At 38.7% G+C, this 21,450-nt stretch overlaps 1 protein-coding gene across 2 annotated transcripts in view; it reads right to left on the reverse strand.

Annotated features, from left to right (window-relative positions):
* pard3bb (par-3 family cell polarity regulator beta b) overlaps positions 1-21,450 on the reverse strand; it is a 463,809-nt gene that overhangs the window by 63,023 nt on the left and 379,336 nt on the right. For both annotated transcript variants that reach the window (XM_052143015.1, XM_052143016.1), the window contains one exon: positions 5,876-5,996. In XM_052143015.1, coding sequence (XP_051998975.1) covers positions 5,876-5,996 — 121 coding nt within the window. The remainder of the gene's footprint in view (positions 1-5,875; positions 5,997-21,450) is intronic.

The following is a 21,450-nucleotide window of genomic DNA, read 5'->3' on the forward strand; positions in this document are numbered from 1 at the left end:
ACTGTTGTACTGGCATGCTAATTTTATAACAATAGTGTAAGACCTTGTGCAATGGCATCTCATTGAATAACCAGCCCCAGATGTTACGTGGTAGGCAGCGGCTGGTTCTTATATCCATTGTCCTAGAGCAGCTGAAAAGAAAGATATAGATTTCCCCCCAAGAAAATAAGTGTGGCACTGACCACTTATAACCGCTCAAAGTTTTGCAGAACCCTGGTTTTGAGTTGGTTCACTCTTTGGTGGAAACCTGATTCGATAAAACATTAAAGCTATAGATAGTTTGAGGTGGGTGGTCTTTGTGTAACTGCATACTCTGACATGGTTCATATCATATGTGAAATCAAATAGAAGTAGATAGTACATTTAATGCCTTATCCCAAATGGTGGACTTCATGTGAACTTGTGGTCTTGTGTCCTTCAGTTGCACATGTTTGTGAAGAACACAAGACAGTCAAGTGTCCCATTTATCATTTTATGATTCAGAGGAGTGCTTACAAGTTCCCTCTTTGTGGTCTGCAATTGTCAGTCCTCACAGTCCTCCTTAGTGTGTATATTTTGCCACATGGGCTTTTGGGTAACAGTCTGGTTTTAAGTCAGGCTTGGCAAAAGGGCACATTGAGGGTGCATGACAGCCTAACATACACATACAGGTATGGATGGGAACATCTGGTTCAGCTAATTGCACACTCTCGAGATGATTGTCAGGGGATCTCTGTATCTCTTTTACTTATAAGGTGGTGCTTCCTTCTCTGAAACCAAAAATGCATGTGAGCACATTGTGCTCGTAGTATTAATGTTGTGTTTGAACAGCAGCGAAGTGCCACACCTACTAACTTGTCCATGAACCGCTGCACTTAAAAAGAGTTCAAACTTGCAAGGATATTTGGTCGAAACAAAGCAGATTTTTTCCCCTCTGTGACAAGGAGGAGGCCGTGGCCGGGCCATGATGGAGTGCGGCCGGTGCTGAATCAGCTGATCAGTGGGAGAGCTAGTAAAGAGGAGCCGGAGACACCGGTTCGGGAGAGCATACGGCCACGTTGCATATGTTTCTGTGTTTGTTTACATTTGTTTTAAGTTGAGTTTCTCATTAAAACTTGTTTACTGTTCAGCTGGTTCCCACCTCCTCCTTGCCCATCCATGAACTGTTACATTCTCATTTTCTTTTATTTTTGGACTATATTATCATGCAGTATTACACTTAAGTAGTGATTGATGTATGTCACCAAGAACATGTTACCCTAAACACATCTTAATACCAGGTGTAAACAGAACAGACTTCACGGATAAGCACAGGTGAAGGTAATGATAACGGAAGTTTGCATCAAGTGTGCCATTCCAGAGAGGGTCTATGTGACATTGCGTCACAGAAGTGTAGACTCCGAGCAAGACCACAAGAGCTTTGGGACAGGGCCAGAGTCTGACTGCAACAGAGTTCTGTTTAACTGCCCTAACTGAATGACTGCTAAACCAATTAGCCTGAGAGATGTTGGTCTCACTACAATTACCATAGTATTGTTTATAGATGTTTTTTCCATGTTAGCTCATCAGTTGGAGTACAACGATTGGTGATCACACAAGATACACTGTTATGAGGTATGCTGACATCCATTATCAGATGAGAGCTACACCAAGAATCACTTAAACAGTGAATCAGCATCAATTACCACCTGGCAAAAGGACTTAAACACAGACATCTTAGCGGTTTGTTTTCAAACCTAATGCGTCTGGACATTAAAAGGGCAAGCTTAACCAGATTTCACTGACAGCCTTCCAAGATCTCCAAAGTGGGATTGGTTCCTTTCCCCAAGTCTAATGTCTCTTTTTCTCACTCTGCTTAGACTCTGTGGTTTGTACAGCTTCCAGAAAGGAACATATGACAATGGTTAGCTGGGGAACGTTGGGGAACAATCATTCGAGCAGACAGGAACCTATATGCTGCTGCTGCTGCTCATTGTTACAGCCCTTGGCTGGGTCTCATGACACCATGTTGCTAATTTTGATATATGCTTTTGCATGAACTGGGATTCAGAACAAACATCAAAGGATCAAGTCACATCCTGTCCCTCTCATGCACAAATCAACCTTGACTTTGTAGAGCAGCTACCATGATATGCACAGCAGTTCTGCAGAATCTCAGGTCAAAATCCTACCGAGAAATTGGGGAAAACACACAAGGGTTGGATCACATCTTTCTCAAACCACAACTAAAAAACTGATGCTTGCACAGTGAAATCCAGCACCCAATCAGAGAATATTAAACAAGAATTCTCCTCTATTATTTCAAGGGGAAAAAAATCACTACTGGCAATGGGCTTTATAAAAGTGCAACTTGAAAAAATAAAAAGGAGTTACAGAAAAAGTGTGTGTGTGGGGATTTGTGTATGTGTGTATACAGGAGATGTAGCTATTGACGTGTGCTGAAGAAAGATCTGGATCATGTCCCAGTTTAGGAAAGGAAACAGAGGATGATTCTCAGAGCAAGGGAGACAGATAAAGAGAGAGTCTCTGACAGATTTGTGAGGTTAGTTTCTCATGGTCTGCATCGTTTCTCATGGATGAGAGAGAGAGTAAGAGAGGAGAGAGAGAGGTGGCAATTGTTGCATTATCATTACCATCTTTAACTGCACTACAGGCCCTAAAAAAGAGAAGCCTTTGAAAACATGCACTGCCTAATTCAAAAGCCCATTTACTTGAAATTTTCACAGGGTAAAAATAGCTGAAGTACATATTAGACACTGCAGGCAACACATTACATAATTGTTTGTTACACAGACAGTCTGGCTCAGTTTTATCTCAACATCTAAGGAATGAACAGCATAGACAGCATGACAGCAATAGCATTTGCCTTGAGCCTCTCATGTGCAAACAGGAGGTATTTAGGTTTGTAAGGAGAGCTGGGCAAGTTGTCACATAGGGAAGTCACAAAGGTTAGATCTCAGGAACAATCAAATTTGACAAAAGTCCAATTGCGCAAACATGTCAGAAGTCTCTAGCTGATGTTTTGTATGTTGGTGTCAAACATAAAAAGTACTTAAAAAGTACATTTCCAACTATCATCATATTACTCTTGGGAAATCAATGGAACATAATCAAACCACCCTGGAACTCATTAAAGGAATATTTCACCCAAAAATTAAAATTCTCTCATCAATTACTCAGCCTCATGCCATCCCATATGTGTATGGCTGTCTTTCTGCAGCAGAACACAAATGAGGATTTTTAGAAGAATATCTCAGCTCTGTAGGTCCATTCAATGCAAGTGAATAGGTGGCAAATATTTGAAGCTCCAATAAGCACATATAGCAATCATAAAGGTAATCTATATGACAGTGGATTAATTAATGTCTTCTGAAGCAAAATGCTAGGTGTAAGGAATAGAGTAGATACATTTTTTTTTACTAGTAATTCATGAGGGCCGAGGTCACATAGCCTCTCACATGATGCGTTGCATGATGCAAGTTTTTACAACAGAGCAACATAGAATTTCATACATAGATGCCTCATTCGGCTGGTTTGGATATGTCAACTGCTGCCATCTTGGAACGGTCAACAAGGAGAGCTGTTTGAATTGATTTGAATGCAAGTACATGGAGCAGATACCTCAGAACGAGCTCCTTGCTCAGACCGCTGCATAAAATTATTTTGTGTGGAAACAGGATCGCCGTCCATAGGAGCAGCTGCTAATAAGGTATCTACATATGAATGTCTAAGCAGAGGAGGCTTACGTGCTTACTTCACGCGAGAGGCAGTTTGAACTCCACCCTCAACAACGAGCTGACCGGAAGATAATTTTGTTTGTAAAATCTATTTCTTACACCTAGTGTTTCACTTCAGAAGACATTCATTAATCTAATGAAGTTGTATGGATTACTTTTATGATTGCTATATGTGCTTATTGGAGCTTCAAATATTTGGCACCTATTCACTTGCATTGAATGGACCTACAGAGCTGAGATATTCTTCTAAAAATCCTCATTTGTTCTGCTGCAGAAAGATAGCCATACACATATGTGATAGCATGAGGGTGAGTAAATTGTGATAGAATTTTCATGTTTAGGTCACTTATTCCTTTAAGGAAAGGGTCAATTATATAATTATGTCAACGATCTAAATGTGTTCTAAGGACAAAGATATTTTTCGAAAGATTATCCGTTTGGGACATTATTGTATTACTTTTTAAATTTATCTGAAAAGCGTATAAAATTTGTTTAATGTTGCTAATGCCATGTTCAAAACTTCCTAGGTACCTTCTGGAAAACAAACATTGTTTCCTTGACCTCTCGTTATGAACACAATCAATGAAGTAACAAATAAAAAGCTTGAATTTCATAGTCAGAAGTCCTCAAAAGTGAACTTTTGATCACTAAAATGACTACACCACAGCCATGCCTGAGCTGAACAGGCACTGTGAGTCAGCACAGAAATTCATGGAGTGGTCAAACAATCATCAATCAATGTCTATACACAATCTATATCCAACCCCTCTCTAGTTTTGAAACACAGTTTGGACCGAGCAAGTAAACACTGCAACTCTTTGCTTAAATACAAAACAAAAAAGTAATGGTTATAACATCAGCAGTAGGGTCCTCAAGAGGAATAGAGTGTGATTGGCTAGGTAGGAGTGCGATTGGAAAACTATGTGTAAACTGAACTGTGCTTGAGTGGGAATTAGCTGTACAGTTCTGTTTGCAGCATTCAGTGTTAGGTTAGTCCAACAGAACAAATCCCAGTCCAAATATCTTTCTCACTTCTCAGTGTTTATCGTGAACATCCATGATGGTTGATCGAGTGAGATACATAAGGGATAATACAGTCAGTCAGTCATTACTGCAAAATAAAATAGGGTGATCAGGACCCCAACGCGAAGAGGAGCTTCATCATCCTGAGGGTATTCATTTTGCGATAATGACCGACTGACTGTTCATTATCCAATTTGCTTACATAGCTACACACAAAATATTTGACTGGGGAATGCTGCGACTGACCCATCAGAATCAAGTATTCAGAGAGCCATGTTGTAAGTTAAGATATAACCATAAATGGGATAAATCTAAAAGCAGAAGAGAGCATAACAATAGACAGCCATAACGCATCGGTCATGATGTGTATTTATATCTGTGGTGTAGACTACATCACAGTAACAGAACAGGGTGCGTAAAGTTCTATGAATGTCTGTCTAAGTGTGTGTGTGTGTGTGTGTGTGTGTGTGTGTGTGTGTGTGTGTGTAAGTGTATGAACCCACAGGATATGGGGATTTCTCTCATGTGCCCTTCAGGCAATCATCATCATTTCCACAATGAAGTCATGTGGCCTGTAGGCAGCCTCAAAAAAAAACTTGCCAAAACTGCTTTCCTTTGACCCAAAATGGTAGCTGATAACTTTTGCATTAACGCAATGAATGTTTGTTTCCTTCAGTCGCTGAATAATTAGCGCTGAATAAATAGATAAATAAGCACCAACGAGCAAACAGATAAATGCAGTGTCGACCTTAATGAGCAGGCTCGTTAGATTGGGTGATTGCTGTTTGGAGTTAGTTTAATTCGATCTGCCTCTCTAATCCCACAGCCTACGATTCTTCATTGTTCACCGTTGCTCTAAATAAACAGACGTTAGATCATTAAATATATAGAGAGGTATAACTATTGATCTCGCACAAAAGGAATTGCTAAGTGTTCTGAGTGAAAACAAATTACTCTAGTTTGTTTCTTAATAAAGGGGCAATGCCTAAGGTCGTATTTTTGGTGGAAGTTTCTGTGAGTTATGATTAAGAATGGCAAAGTCTGTATTGTTAAGGCAGTATGGAAATAATGAGGCAGATTAAAGCTGGGGTTTCCTGTGACTGGAAAGGTGAAAGTGTGTGGGTTTGATGTCTTACTTTGTGTGGGTCGTACTCTGGTCCTCTCCGTCGGGCCTCTAGCTCCTCGTAGGATGGAGCTGCTCCCTCCCTACGAGCCTGAAGATACTCTCTCCTTAGCTGCTGAATACGGTCCATACCACTGCAAAAACACACAACTACCTTAGCTCAACTATTAAATTAATCAAGAAAATCATACCGGCAAACATCTGACATCATGTTTAGGGCGGTTGTTAAGGTCGAAAAATGTCTTTGATCACGTAAATTACACATTTTGGATACATAAAAGAGAAATTCTCAGAAAGGCGACTAGTTTGCAGCACTAAATACCCAGAAGGAAATGATCGATCATTGCCAGTGTTAGGTAAGTTACCAAAAAAAGTTATCTACTACAAATGGCTAATAAATTCTCTAAAATTACAATCAGATTACTTTAGTGATTATTTAATTGAAAAAGTAATCACATTACTAATTACTTTTTAAGTATTTTTTCTGCTCCACAAATTCAAAATAATGTCTATTTTCTACTTGTTAATTGTCGCACACCCTTCAGCTGTCACAGAAATGCAAATGGACCTACATATTAATTCATATTTTAACTGTATTACACATAAATAATTTTTTTAAACATCTGTAACCTAAGTAATGTACTTAAAAGTAATAATTTCACTGAAAGTCAGTAACTGTAATCTCATTACAAACATTTTAAATGTAACACGTTACGCTACTTTTTGTGGCTAAAATGAATTAGATTACAGTAGCAATTTACTTTGTAATCCGTTTACACCAACAGTGATCATTGAAATCACATACTTGTGCATATCCCTAAACGGTAATAACTCAACGATCGTCACTTGTGGGATTTGAACCTAAACCCTACTGTTTAATAATCCTAATCTTTCAAGACTCGGGTCACACCATCCCATTATAGCCACACTCAAACGAATGAATACAATTCCCCAACATTCACATGTATAACCCCTACCTACCCTCACGCAACCAGAACAAAGGGCTTAGGCACTATCGATTTGACCTATACATGTGTTGGGATAAAAATCCAGAAGTATAGCATATCAGGCTGCATATATCCAGACTGTAGCCACTTAAGAAAAAGTCAGGCCACAGTGTGGGAGCACAGGGTACAGCTCTATCATTTGAACACATCACAAACTACAGGGTGACTATTGAGCTAAAGCAGAAAAAGAAATGACTCAATACAGTGACAAATAATCAACAGCCCTATATTACAGGCTACTTCAATTCACATAATAATGCACACTCACACACACACACACACACACACACACACACACACACACACACACACACACACAGAAGACTCAGAATGATACTGTCATTTAATGAACCCATGAAGTCAAAATTGTTGTTTTATGGCTATGGTTTTATTAGCTCTGAGGAAATCTACTGTACTGTATACTATGTTAGTATACTCCTTATAAAAACATATATTTCAACTAAAATAAATACTTGATAAAAAAATATTTAGTGGCAACAGACTGAAAATATTGATGACTCATCTTGCATGCTACGTATTTTTGTCCAAGAGAAAGAGCCCCAAATGTAGTAAAAACAATAAAAAACAATATTCCAAAACTAAAGAAAATCAGTTAAAAATTACCAATATGGTATAACTTAACACTTTTCTACCTGTCCAAAGCACAATATAACATCTCTTCCTTTCCAGACACGGCAAAAGACGTGCTTATCAGATGTTCTAGAGGAGAATGTGTGATATTTTTCTTGCTCATATATTGTGTTCTGGGACAGAACTGTGGAAGTGTGACAGTGGAGAGAAAGTCCTGCCAATCATCTCTGAGTCTCTAAAACAGAAATATCAAAATCAATCTCTCAATGGTCAAGTTACACAAACACAACCTTTTCAACTGTTGCTTTCTCTTGTCAACCCTTAAAGTCGAATAGACAAGTCCGCCATCTCAGTAAGGAGTATATGTAGAGATCAGACACCGTGGTAAGAGGCCTTTCAGAAAATGCACACACTAGACAGAGGGCACCCACCTCCGGGGCATCTTGCCAGTTGTCTAGGTACTATGAATGTGCAGCTAAAAAATATTAGAGAGCAAATGTTGAAGCAAGGATCACTCAGAAAGTCTGGCTCAATGATTCTGTTGAGAAAAAGGGAAACGCAACACAACGAGTTGAATAATTCTATGTTTAATATAGACACTGTTTTGATAACCTAAACAGGATGTAGCCAACAATTACAGCGAACATCTAAAAGATGAGGAAGCACTGCAGAGGAAGTGCAGTGCATTGTAGAATTAGAAAAGTTAAAGTTATGTTTTGATAGCACCACAGTGTTTAGACTTTTCAGGGCAATAAACCTACAAATGGAATCGGAGCTGGAATAGAAGAAAGTATTTTGACATTGAAAAAAATTACACATTTCAATTTCAAGTGATCGGATATGACAATCTGAGTTTTTTTTCTAACCGTCGGGTATCAAGACATTTTACTAGCCACTTGGTTTCAAGTTCCACCCTCAGTAAAATCTTATTGGTACAAAATCCCTCGCCACTTATAAGTATTTTAGACATATTTTGTTCTGATTGGCTGTGATTTTGATGGTTCACACATAATTTATATGTTCAGTGAGAGAAAGAAAAAACCCCACACACACTGGAATCTTGACGCATTGCACCATGTAATAACAAGGAGTAAAAATGTGCAAACAGTGCTCGACATGTAGTGAAAAATATTGTGGAATCTCTCCCTGAATAAAACAGTCATGTTTTCTCACTAAAACTACAAATCTACAACAAGAGTACAAGTAGTACTTTCATCAAAAACAAAGAGCACATTCACCACTTTCCACAACTCCCTTACTTTCTCCCTATAGACAAACAGAACACTGAAATTCAATTTTCTTTTCTTGTGGTTGATGATAAATCAGATTATCTGAGAGAATGAAAGAGTAAGAGAGAGAGAGCGAGAGAGAGAGAGAGAGAGAAACAGAGGATGAATGAGACAGTATAGGGATTAGATTAAGACAAAACAAATTAACATGTCTTTTTAAAACCTCGTTAGGCAGACGGCGCAAGTGAAAAGCATTCCAGAAGGATGATGCTGTGGGAACGGGCCAGAGCGCTGCGACCCGGTAGCCACACACGCGCGCACGCGCACGCACTCCTATACAAGGGACACTGAACATGTACAGTGAGGTCTCAAAACAAACTAAGAGTCTATGCAGAAACGCACAAACACAGGGACACACAAAGAACAGGTCTCACTGTGGATTAATAACACGCACCCACACAAAACTCTGTGACCGACCTCTCTCCATCATGCGGTTGTCATAAACAGTTTTTTTCATCTGTTGTTCTTTCAGGAACAATAAAGATTCCTGTGACTCAAGCAGGTTTAATGTTGCTGCCACTGCGACTCCCAGAGGTGTTACTGTGAAGCACATATTCAGACATACACACACACGTACACACACACACGCACACACACACACACACACACACACACACGTACACACACCTCTGCTCTCTTTGTCTCTGCTTTTCTAGGCCACAAAGTGTAACAGAGTACCTTGAACTCTCAGAGTTCACAATCAGTGTTATACACCATGTCTACAAGGGATGCATGCTGTAGTCCACAGTCTGTCAAAAAGAAATTACCATACAAGCACCAAATAGGACATAAAACACCATAAAAGCACCACAGTAGTAGTCCTTGGTACATTGAGTTTGGTTAACTGACACATGGAACCAATGGCATTTGCTTTCACTGACGTTAAACCTGTTGCGATGTGTCTTGTCGCACCAAGTTTGAAAGTGTGCTTGCACAAGGAATGTTCTGTGTTCACTACAAGTTAAGCTCACTTTACAGCATTTATAGCATAATGTAAATTAAAACAAAACTATTTCAACTGATAACTCGTTTTTCTTTTTTTCTTTTCTAAAAGCAACAATCACAGTTACAAAATTTCTCCCATGTTGTACAGAATAAAGAAAGCCATTCAGTGTCGCAGGAGAGTAATTAAAAGTTAGATTTTTAAAAGATGTATTTTCTTTCATTTAGTCAGGAAATAAAATGTCACATTATTTATATTTAACACACAGTATGTTCCTGCTCTCATAGAGCGCAACAGTGCCACCAACTTTTTCAGTCATCTGGGTTCATCAAGTATTTTCCCCATTCATTTCTTCCATATACTTTTTATAAAATCCTTCATAAAAGAGTTGTAAGCCATGAACCAACCAGCTCCGAGGTGAATGGCAAAAGCAAAAAAGTATTTGAAAATTGGACATAAAGAGGTTCAAGACTGTGTACTTACCATCTATCATAACGGGAACAAACTACAATCCCATGAAGCATTGCAAATTATGTCATTGAATAAAAAATGATGGGAATACATAAAACTTCTGATTGGGAGGATGAAGGGAGACTGACTTGATTACATCATTCACAGTGCACCATAGTAGTGGACGGTTGTTCAGTGGCACGTTTCGCGGGTTTTGTTGGCCGCGGTTCCCTGATTGGTGGATCTTGTAGCTCACGGTAGGTCTGTCTTTAAAGGTTTATAAGTTATCATTGAAAAACAATTAGTCTATTGGACAAATAAATAAGAATTTTTACTTCCGGAACTGGACTGTTGTGTTCTACTGTGCAGAATTCATCACTGCAGTTTACTCTAAAGAACACCTTTAAAATACATTTCTTACTGAAATCACTAGAGCCACGTAGGCAGGAAAATCACTTTACCGAGTTTAAATGCGTTACGAATCCAGTTTCGTGACGTCTTTACAGTCACAATAGCATGTGATCCCATACCAACATGGTCAAACACACAGAAGACCAAACACAACAACAACCACTGAAATGGACCCCCACACAGAAGAATCACTCTGAGGCACCAGGTCTAGAGATGCACCGCATCGCTGATCAGGGTGGACAGCCGTCGGTCAGACAGACAGCAGCTCATCTGGGGAGGGTTGATGCAGAGTTATTCCTCTATTCCAACCCCACCATTTTTCACTTCTCAATCTCAGTGATTGGAGAGCCGAGAGAATAGAGTGGGAATGCGCAGCAGTATCCATCTTCTCTCACCACACTCCCTCATGACTACTTTACACAATTTATGAGGCCCAGAAAAAAAAAAAAAAAAAAAAACAGAGAGGAAGAGGGAACAGGGGATGAAATCACATGCACAAGTCTGCATCCAAGTCATGTATTGATCGGAACAGTGAATAAGGCCATAAAATACTAATACATAAAATATTATGACCTTTTACAGCTAAATTGAAATAGACTACAATCGAGAGCGATGGTTTTATGCATACAAGCTTGCTGCAGCAGTTGTAGTTCACATTAATGGCATCTGAAATGGGCCAATACTGTTAATTTCCTGACTGTGTTATTCTTAGGGCACCAACACACTAGCATTTACACTGCATCAGAGAACACTGCAAATCTATTGGTTTCAATAGTGATGATGGGTGTAGAGGAAAAGCACAAGGGTTTGCTAAAGTGATGCTCTGTCACTTTTGTTGCAACAGGACCCTGATGTCAGCATCTGTTAACCAACAAGAATTTTAGAGAGGCAGGTCCAGTTTGCTTTCGTAAATTATATTTGCTGTTTTGGAAACTGTCCCGGCACCTGCTACACCCTCAAAATGCATCTTACACATTCCTATCTGTAGTCTGTAGATGACCTTACCTTACAAAATGACATGTGATATGGCAGGTCTACACCAGAGCACTAAATTATGTCATAAGATTAGTAGGGTACTGGCAATTATTACACAGGCAAAAAAAAAATAATTACTAGCTTTCCAAATCTTTCTAAGAAAGAGGCAAAACTTGAAATTAAATCGAGTCAACCTATTATTACATGAGCATGATGCCATAATCTGTGTTTAATAATGTTTTTTAATTAGGAGGCAAAATGACCACAGGAGAGTTACAACATTGCTTTGAAATGTACTGGAGACCAATGGCTATACTACACATCGATTGCAAAATTGCATTTATATACAACAATAATTACTGCATATGTTAACCACATCAGTGACGTGATGTCTGGACTGTTGTGCTCTACTGTTCCAGGGTTGTTTGGGAGTGTGAATGAGGGATCCCTGTGTCTGTCAAGGTTTAAACCCTAGATCTATCAATTTCATTAAGAACATTTAGAAAACAAAACAGGTTTTCTTTAAAGGTGTTTGGTAGGCATAAACCACAAACACACAGTGTGTGTCACTGTACAGCACAAACCATGTGTGTGCACATTTATTTTTGGCCTCTGGTTCCCAAGCATGCCATTTCCCCTGCAGCGTCTGAGCAGCATAGTTATTCTTTCAACAATCCATCACGCAGCCATCATATCCAGAACGCCTTAATTACTGCTGCCATTTTGACGGAGCACCCTCCTCACCCTCCAAATGAATAACACCATCAATGTTTAATAAGGGTCCTGCTCTAATCAAAGACACAAGCACACACCTCTCACTCAAACACACATGAGTGCACATATGCTTCACCCGAATGTACACACAGCCCACAGTTACAAACATAATCATAAACTCAGCTGGTCACACACAGATGGAAAACTTACATTAATATGGCCACAGGCTTTGGAACTGGGATGAGGGAGGGAGGCAGAGAGAGGGGGTATGTTCAGAATGGCATACTGCCATACTACCTGCATTATTTTTGCAGTATGTATAATGTGCAGATTATGCATGCAATGGATGAGCAATTTTTTGGATGTATCTCACAAATCCTATCAAGAACAAGTGCAGGTAATATTTTACCCCAAAATCAAATATTTTACCCCAAAAAAGACATCCTGTAAATAATTTGTATTATTAGAAATTAAAATTTTGTTCTTTTGTGCACACAAAACTAACACTTTATTTGTCATAGAAATAAGGTCACAATACATTAAAGTCATAAAGGAATAAATTCACCCAAAACATAATTTCTTTTGTCTTTTTTTATGTTGGTAAAAATTTGACCTGGACATGTTTTTGTAAAATTTACCAATTTAATCAGACTGCCAAAAGTTAAGAGACGTAAAAAGAATGGAATGAAAATTCAGAATAACCATATTTCTGGACGGCACTTGCTGAATTAAGCATGCAACGAAGTGAAGATATGCTATAATGTAACATACTCTTGTTTGAAACAGTACGGTTGCATACTGCTGCTTCAAAATATATATATTTTTAATTGCAGGCAGTTTTCAGTACATACTGAGCAGTATGTGAGTACTGAATTCCACTAACTAAGTACTGAAGCAAGCTGTGTCAGCAGGATGGGACACCCGGGTTCGGATTCTGTGTTGCAATCAGAAAGTAATCGCTATCGCTTAATCAGTGACGAGCACAATTCGGAGGTTGCATTTTCCCCTCTGACATTATATTTTAACTACACTGATGGTTAGGTTTAGGTTTGTGGGTACAGTTTATAAAATATGCATTCTTCTTCACAGTATTACATCTTGTACAGCTGAAAATAACTTGCTTCAAAACTCGATTTTGGAGCCCCTCCGTAGACATTTCCCCTGGAAAACGAAGCTCACACCTGCCCATACGGCCAACAACACTTACCGCTTTGGCCACTGGGAGCAGCGTTTCAAATTTCAGTAAGCACTGACTAATTTTAGCTAAAGAAAAGTCAACCTATTGTTTCCAATTTCACCGTGAGATCAGTCTGGTCATGAAAGAATGCTTTTGGTAGAACAGGAGACAGGAGGTGGGCGGCAGCAGGAATCAAATAAGGGCACTGCCTCTCTGTATAGTGTTTCCTTCAATAAGCTTAGCCGCAGCACCTGGTGACTAAGAAAGGCTTAATTTGAACTCTGCTCTTTTGCTCACAGAAGCTCATTCTACAGGAGTGTTACAACAGAAAGTTCAATAAAGGGTAAAGGTATTTATTTTCTCTCTCTGCCAGTGGCAGGAAAGAACAGCATTAACTACAGCCAATGGTATCGATTCCCTCGGGTCAGCAACACGTCTGTGTGACTGCAGTGAGGGGGGAATTTAGTGTTCGGCCGCAAAACAACAAGAGTTGTGATTTTTATCTATTCATTTTATCCTCAAGTGACCAACTTGCCAGCTTCCTACAGAGGGAGAAGATGGGAGATATTACATGAATGGAGTCCTTAATAACAGACCAAGGAACCTTACCTTAAGGGGAGGATTTTCGAAATCCACATTTCACAAATTCCACAAATCGTCCAACCAATCGTCATTAATTGTTATTATATTAATCAATTTTCTATTTTTCTTTCACTAAAAGGTACAAGTAATATGTATGTGATTTCAGAGGTGACTGAGGGTGCAGTAATAGTGATTACTCATTTAGCCCGGCCTCCAGAGAATTTGCATTTTATGTTGTATTGCATTTATTCCATTTCTTTTTCAATTTTTATGACATAATGAATCATATACCCCACTTAACTACATGCTCTGTCCTAATATTCCACAGATGTGAGGCTCAGCATTCCATTTGGGTTGGGGAGGAGGAGATGATAGCACCGATACATTGAATGTCTAGATAACTTTATCTATTTTATTTTATTTATTGTTATTGTGCACTCTCAAACGTGACTTTGCCATTGTCGAGAACAAATTCCAAGGATTTTAATGGAACAACTGTAATAAGATTAGAAACGGTGTCCCCCTCCGAATTTCTCCCCCACCCTCTCTCTCAGTTTGACAAGTGTCTGCTTGAAACAGAAACTCAAGAGCATATTTTGAAGTGTGCAAAAGGCACATGTCTAAATTGTTATATTTTCTTTTGATTTAATTTTCTTTTATTGGAAAATGATGTGACTTGACAATAATGTTAGATACAGTGAAATAACGGAAAGGTTCAAACAGCTTTCCTCATCAAGATTAAAGATTTTGTATATTCAGAGGGAAATTTGAATTTTATACTAAAAATAATAGATTCAGTTGAATGTTCATCTGAAAGAATAAATGTAGGTTCAAAACAATCTAGAGACCATTACTGAAGTAAGGTGATGTTTTTAAATTAAGCTTCCTAGAATCTTGAAATAGGATACCCTTTATTTTGTTTTGTTCTGATGTTAATCCCCACCATGATACATGGTCTTTTGTGGCATTTGTTACAGAAGTAGCAGAAATACAACCTGAATGGAAATGTATGATCTGTAAAATTTTAGAATTTTTACTTGTGTGAAAACTTCACATTCATGTGTCTGATTTACGTTCTGTCTGGTCCAGTTTATGAGATCCAGAGTGTTAACATTACATGTTGCCTTTATGTTTATGCTACACCCATTATGACATTTTTTCCCTTTATTATGGAAATGATGTTTGGTAAAATTCCAGAAGAATTTTTAAACTCTTCAAGTTTGTAAAGAGTGGTGGTGGCATAGTGGCTAAAGCACAGGGCTGTTAATCAGATGGACGCTGTTTCGAACCCCACGGCCACCACCATTGTGCCCTTGAGCAAGGCACTTAACTCCAGGTTGCTCCGGGGGGACTGTCCCTGTAATAATTGCACTGTACGTCGCTTTGGATAAAAGCGTCTGCCAAATGCATAAATGTAAAAATGTAAATGTAAATGTATGCGTTTTCATATTCCCATTTTTATGAGGTTTTTGATGAAGCTTGAGAAAATGAAGGAAATATGAAAAGCTTCAGTTCAGTTATTGTTTGCACAAAGACGGAAACAGTCCATATTTGTAATATGTTAAAATGTTTGAAGCAGCTTACCTATCAGAATGCTAAAAATGTGGTACAATATAATTGTTTTGGAAAGTTTGTAAAACTTCACTTCGACGTCCTTTTTTCTAACTGTTATATCTCATTGTCTCATGATGATTGAACCTGAAGTGACCAATCAGAGTAAACTCTCCCATTTGATTATTGCAAAACCTGACTCTGAGTTTTATTCATCAATATACACATTGAGGACCCATCTGTTACCCTCAACAACACACACGGCATCATGTGGTAGGGTATAACGGGCTGAAGTTTCCTATGGGGTAAAAGGCCCTTTTGATTTTCTTTTCTCCAAAAATAATAAATAGCAACAAACACCACCACAGTACTTCCTTAAACACCTGTTTTTCAGTATGCACTGCACAATATGCAAAATTCCTGATCCATTGCGTGCAATGCATTAAGGTTGACTGTGATGTCATTTGATATAGCATTTAATTATTTTTTTCAAATGCTGCACAATTATATAGTTAATGAGAATCCCAGAAACGATCACATATATTTTGAGACAAAATACTAGTTTTGTTCAAGGTGATTAAATCAATATTTTTTTTTAATCAATATTGTAAGGATAATATTTGGGGTACTAAAAACAATATATTGTTAAGAGGTTATGAAATTCCAAAAGTGATAAAATAAATAGAAAATGTATGCACCATATACTAACTTAGTTCCTTAAAGGGGGCTTTTAGCCCTGTTGTTCTCTGTATAAAATCTAACATCTTACAGCCGTTGACAACTCTCTCTTCATCATTTCACCTCACAGTGAACAGTTTTCTTCTTTGTCTGGCACAACCCCCTGCTAGGTCTGAAGGCGGCCTCACTCTGTCTTTTAAAGGGGTCATGACATACTCTTTTGTTATCATTTTATTATCTTCCCTGAGGTCCATTTAGAATGTTAGTAAAGTTTTTTTTATCACCAAACAGTCATAATTTAGTCATATATAATATTTTTACTCCCTGTCTCTGGCCCTCTGTCTGAAACGCTCAGTTTTAAGCTGCCAGGCCCTTCAAGACTTCAGTGTAAATGCCCGCTGTTTTGATTGACTAACATCATGCAGCCCTTCCAATACAGGCATATTTGAAACGCAAACTTCACACAACATTAATACTACATTTTAGGGTTAACACATAACAACACCCAACACATTTCATCTGTATGTATCAAATTGTTCACTCCAGCAGCACAGCATAAACTATCAAACAGTCATGACATATGAAATATTCATGAATGAAATTGGTTAAAGTTTTTCATCCAACAGACCAATTTTAACTGCACCATCTTTCAATAACAGATACTTTGCAAAGCTTGAATCATATTGTGACTGTTTTACACAGAAATATTCTAAATACACAAATGTAATACTATAAACGGTGATGTTGGGTGCTTAAACATACCAAAGCAGAGATGCTGGTCTTCATATCTCACATTTCACCAGTTTGTTTACACACACATTGCCGAAGAGACGCATCAAAACTATCAAGATGTTTACAATTAAAAACAGCACAGAAGGGTTGCAAACACCATCCAGGAGGCCTTCAAAACAGCACAACAGCAAGACATGACAGATGAATGAAACAATGAGGGTCTCCTTTTATAACTTGAGTTATAACTTCACATCACCCGTCTTAAAGCAGTGCGAGATGTATGATAACGGTCAAAACCATTCGTCTACTGCGCGTTTATGTAGAAAAACATTTAAATCCAGCCAGGCACATATAGGTGTCCTGTGTAGTAAGTCAACTTGGATGAATCTCCCATGATAGGCGCATCTCTCTCCACTTCACCTGTGACACTGAGCACCAGTGGGTGGAACCAAGGGTGCAATGACGAAAAAATAGGTATTGATGTCTTGCTGAAGAGGCAGCTGCAGTCATATGCAGATATATTTGGTCCTTGTGACATCACAAGTTCCACGAATTCCAAACAAGCCATTTTTGCAGCTTGTTTATATAAATGCTCTTATTCTATTAAGGATTTAAGGACATTTTTCATTCTGAAAAGTACAGTATGTTTTTATAGTACAATGATCTCTTATATGTCAAAAGATCAAGGTAAATACGATTCCTCAAGCCATTACCCTTTAATGTTTTTTGCTGGAGATAAACTTCAGGTCAGCAGATCTTAAAAGCTGGATAAATGATTACTAAAAGCTGGGAGGGGCAGAAGTAAATTCAACTGAAAATCTGCTTTGGACAATGGAGACAGAGACTTCAAGAGGATCCTGGAACAGAGCCATATGGCATAGTAAACCAATCCAAGAAATGCTGTCATGTTATTCCAACACCTCCGATTCTGGTTTCCTTTAGTACTCCCTGCATCATAATAACTGGCCCTAAACATACACTAAACAATACTATTTTGGTAACATATTGTAATGTTCTTTTTTTATATACAAATAAGTTGTGAATGTTTATCTTTAACTAAATACATCTCACACATAACGCAGTAATACTTAGTTAATTTAGAATTGAACATGACAATACTGAACTTAGTGAGTAAGCCAACAACCAAACCCAATGACCAAACATATCTCATAAGATTGAGACTGATCAGTATAATTGTGAAAGGGTGGAGGGCAGGGCCGTGTCATGATGATGCACACCCAGTCCCTTAATTAAGCCTCCGAGAGGGATAAAGGCCGACTGTGGACGGTGGTGCGACAGGGAGAACGTTTACGGGCAGCTGACCATCATGTGTGTGTTTGTGTCTTTGGACTGCCTCCGAGCCGCCGGGGAGGCGCGGCTGTCATCCGTTATAGGGTGGAGGAGTCGAGGCCGAACAACGGTGTATCGGAGAACCGGCGAGTATTTTTCCTCTCTCTTCCACTGCCGCTCCATGTAGGCCTTTTCCCTCTCTTTTAGGGGGGTACTACACTGTTACAGGAAGTACCCCATATTTTAATTATTTTTGGTTCCCTCCCCCTGTTCCCTCCCAGATTCAGGAAGGCGGTGATGACCTGCCGGCAGACGGGCACGCCATCCCCCAGGGAAAGAGGGCATGAGACCATCAATCCACGCTTAAATTTTTTTAATAAAAAAAATTTAATAAATCAGCCAAGACCTCAAAAAAAAAATGTGGACCTCCACAATCTGGTTCATCCTTGGGAGCAATTTCCAAATGCCTGAAGGTATCACATTCATCAGTACAAAAAATAGTACGCAAGTATGAACACCACACAGGAAGGGGACAAGATTAACGTAGTTTGGTGAGAAAAATGCAATCCCAGAACAACATCAAAGGATCTTGTATAGATGCTGGAGGAAACTGGTAGAGAAGTATCTATATCCACAGTAAAACAAGTCCTATATCAACATAACCTGAAAGGCTGCTCAGCATGGAAGAAGCCACTGCTCCAAAACTGCCATAAAAAAGCCTGACTATAGTTTGCAAGTGCACATGGGGACAAAGATCGTATATTTTAGAGAAATATCCTCTGGTCTAATGAAACAAAAATTGAACTGTTTGGCCATAATTACCATTGTTAAGTTTGGAGGAAAAAGTCTGAGGCTTGCAAGCCAAAGAACGCCATCCCAACCATGAAGCATGGCGGTGGCAGCATCATGTTGTCGGGGTGCTTTGCTGCAGGAGGGACTGGTGCACTTCACAAAATATATGGCATCATGAAGGAAAATGATGTTGATATATTTAAGCAAATTCTCAAGACATCGGCCAGGAAGTTAAAGCTTGGTCACAAATGGGTCTTCCAAATGGACAATGACCGAAAGCATACCTCCAAATTTGTGGCAAAATGGCTTAAGGACAACAAAGTCAAGGTATTAGAGTGGTCATCAAAAAGTCCTGACCTCAATCCGATAGAAAATTTGTGGACAGAACTGAAAAAGAGTGTGCGAGCAAGGAGGCCTACAAACCTGGATCAGTTACACCAGTTCTGTCTTGAGGAATGGGCCAAAATATCAGCAACGTATTTTGAGAAGCTTGTGGAAAGGCTACCTAAAACACCTAAAACATGACCCAAGTTAAACAATTCATTCTATCTACTATTATTCTGACATTTCACATTCTTAAAATAAAGTAGTTTATTCTAACTGACCTAAGACAGGGAATGTTTTCTACAATTAAATGTCAGGAATTGTGAAATACTGAGTTTAAATGTATTTGGCTAAGGTGTATGTAAACTTCTGACTTGAACTAAAAATATATAGCTTTTAAACTGGAATCTCTCTTATTTCTGAATAAGAACCAGTTCTCAATTCCCAACTCTATCTGTCAGTTCCAAATAGCAAGGAATGTAGCTGATTTACACACTGTACAAAGAGAGACATACATTTCTGACTTGAAGAACTGCAGAACAGGTCCGAAATGCTGAAATCAACACATACACACTAACAAACGCCACATCAGAAACACGCTCATGGGCTGTCAGGGGAATCTTGATGTAATCCACCAATTTAAATTCGGAGAAGCTCATCTGGTTGATAATCAGCATGCTTCTGTCAATCACATGCTCCCAAATCAAAAATCTATTCCATTCAAGTGCTCTTTATCAAGCCTGTTTAACACACATTATTAACATATTATCCTAGACCAACAACAAGAGCTTGAGAGGGTAAGTACACCTCAGAAACCCCCCCCCCCCCCAAAAAAAAAAGAGAGAAAAGGATTATAATCGAAATTTGCTAAACATCAAAACCCTGGGGACACAAGGAAGAGGACTGAGAGAGCCTGGGTCCAGAGACCTATTGTGAAGCTGAAGTCTTATTGTGAAGCTGATGTCTTACTGTGAAGTTGTAAATCTGATGAGTAATTGTGAAGCTATAAGCGCTGGAGTTTAATCATTAAAAAAACCTTACCTGTGAGTGGAAGAAACCAGTTCCTTTTGTCCTCCTTCCCCTCCTGACCGGAAGTTTGTTACACTTATATTAATATACATTGTCATGACTTGTGCATGACTTTATTAAGATATTATTAATTTCAATTACTTTTCCAAGCCTGGAAATTATATAATAATATTTTCAGGCATTCCATTATTGTGGGAATCCTGAATAATGAGCCTTTTAGCATATATGTAACATCTGACCAATAAGCATCCAAGACATTAAAGGTGCCTTAAGCAATTTTAGCCATTCTTCTTCCACGAGACTGTGCAGTTAAATTAGCCACACCCCTTCTTTTCAAAACTCAGTACTCCAAAGATACCTAATTAGCTTTATTGAGACAAACACAAAGCAGAAGCAGCTATCAAAAACAACAGCAGCAAAATATCACCCTAAACTAATAACTGTTATGAACAACATGGCATAAAAATGGCATTAAGCCTCAATCATTTTCTGCAACTACGATATTAAGAGAACATTCAAAATGATTGACAGGCAGAAAGCGTCAGAGACCACATCCTGTGGATAATTTTTTATTTATTTTTTGCTGTTTACAGAGTCTAGAGCTGTCACAGAGATTGGTGAGACATCTTACTACATTCTTGCATACCTTTCCATGAAAAAACATTACCTTTAGCCATCCATTATATAAACAACATTAAATCTATTAGTGTATCATGGAATCAATATAATTCAACCATGTTTAAGAATCAGTCTCATTCACATCAGATGAGAGAAAGTCTAACCTTATTCCCCTGACCTGCTGTTTAAACATGACCCACATCACTCATGCCCGTAAGAGAGGTAGACGAGTAATTTTGAAGAAGACCATGTAACTCACGAGGCTACAAATGGCAAGGGAATGTTAGGACAGGGAGTGGAAAGGACCTATACATTTCCTTCCATTTTCCCTTGAGTAATTTCGCACTGGGTTTCTGCACTCTAATTGGTAGACATTTTCAGAAATGAAATTTGACAACAAAAGATAGCGCACAATGACCAGCCGGCTCCCCAGCT

Source organism: Xyrauchen texanus, chromosome 14, assembly GCF_025860055.1.
Source record: "Xyrauchen texanus isolate HMW12.3.18 chromosome 14, RBS_HiC_50CHRs, whole genome shotgun sequence".
NCBI classification, from domain to species: domain Eukaryota; kingdom Metazoa; phylum Chordata; class Actinopteri; order Cypriniformes; family Catostomidae; genus Xyrauchen; species Xyrauchen texanus.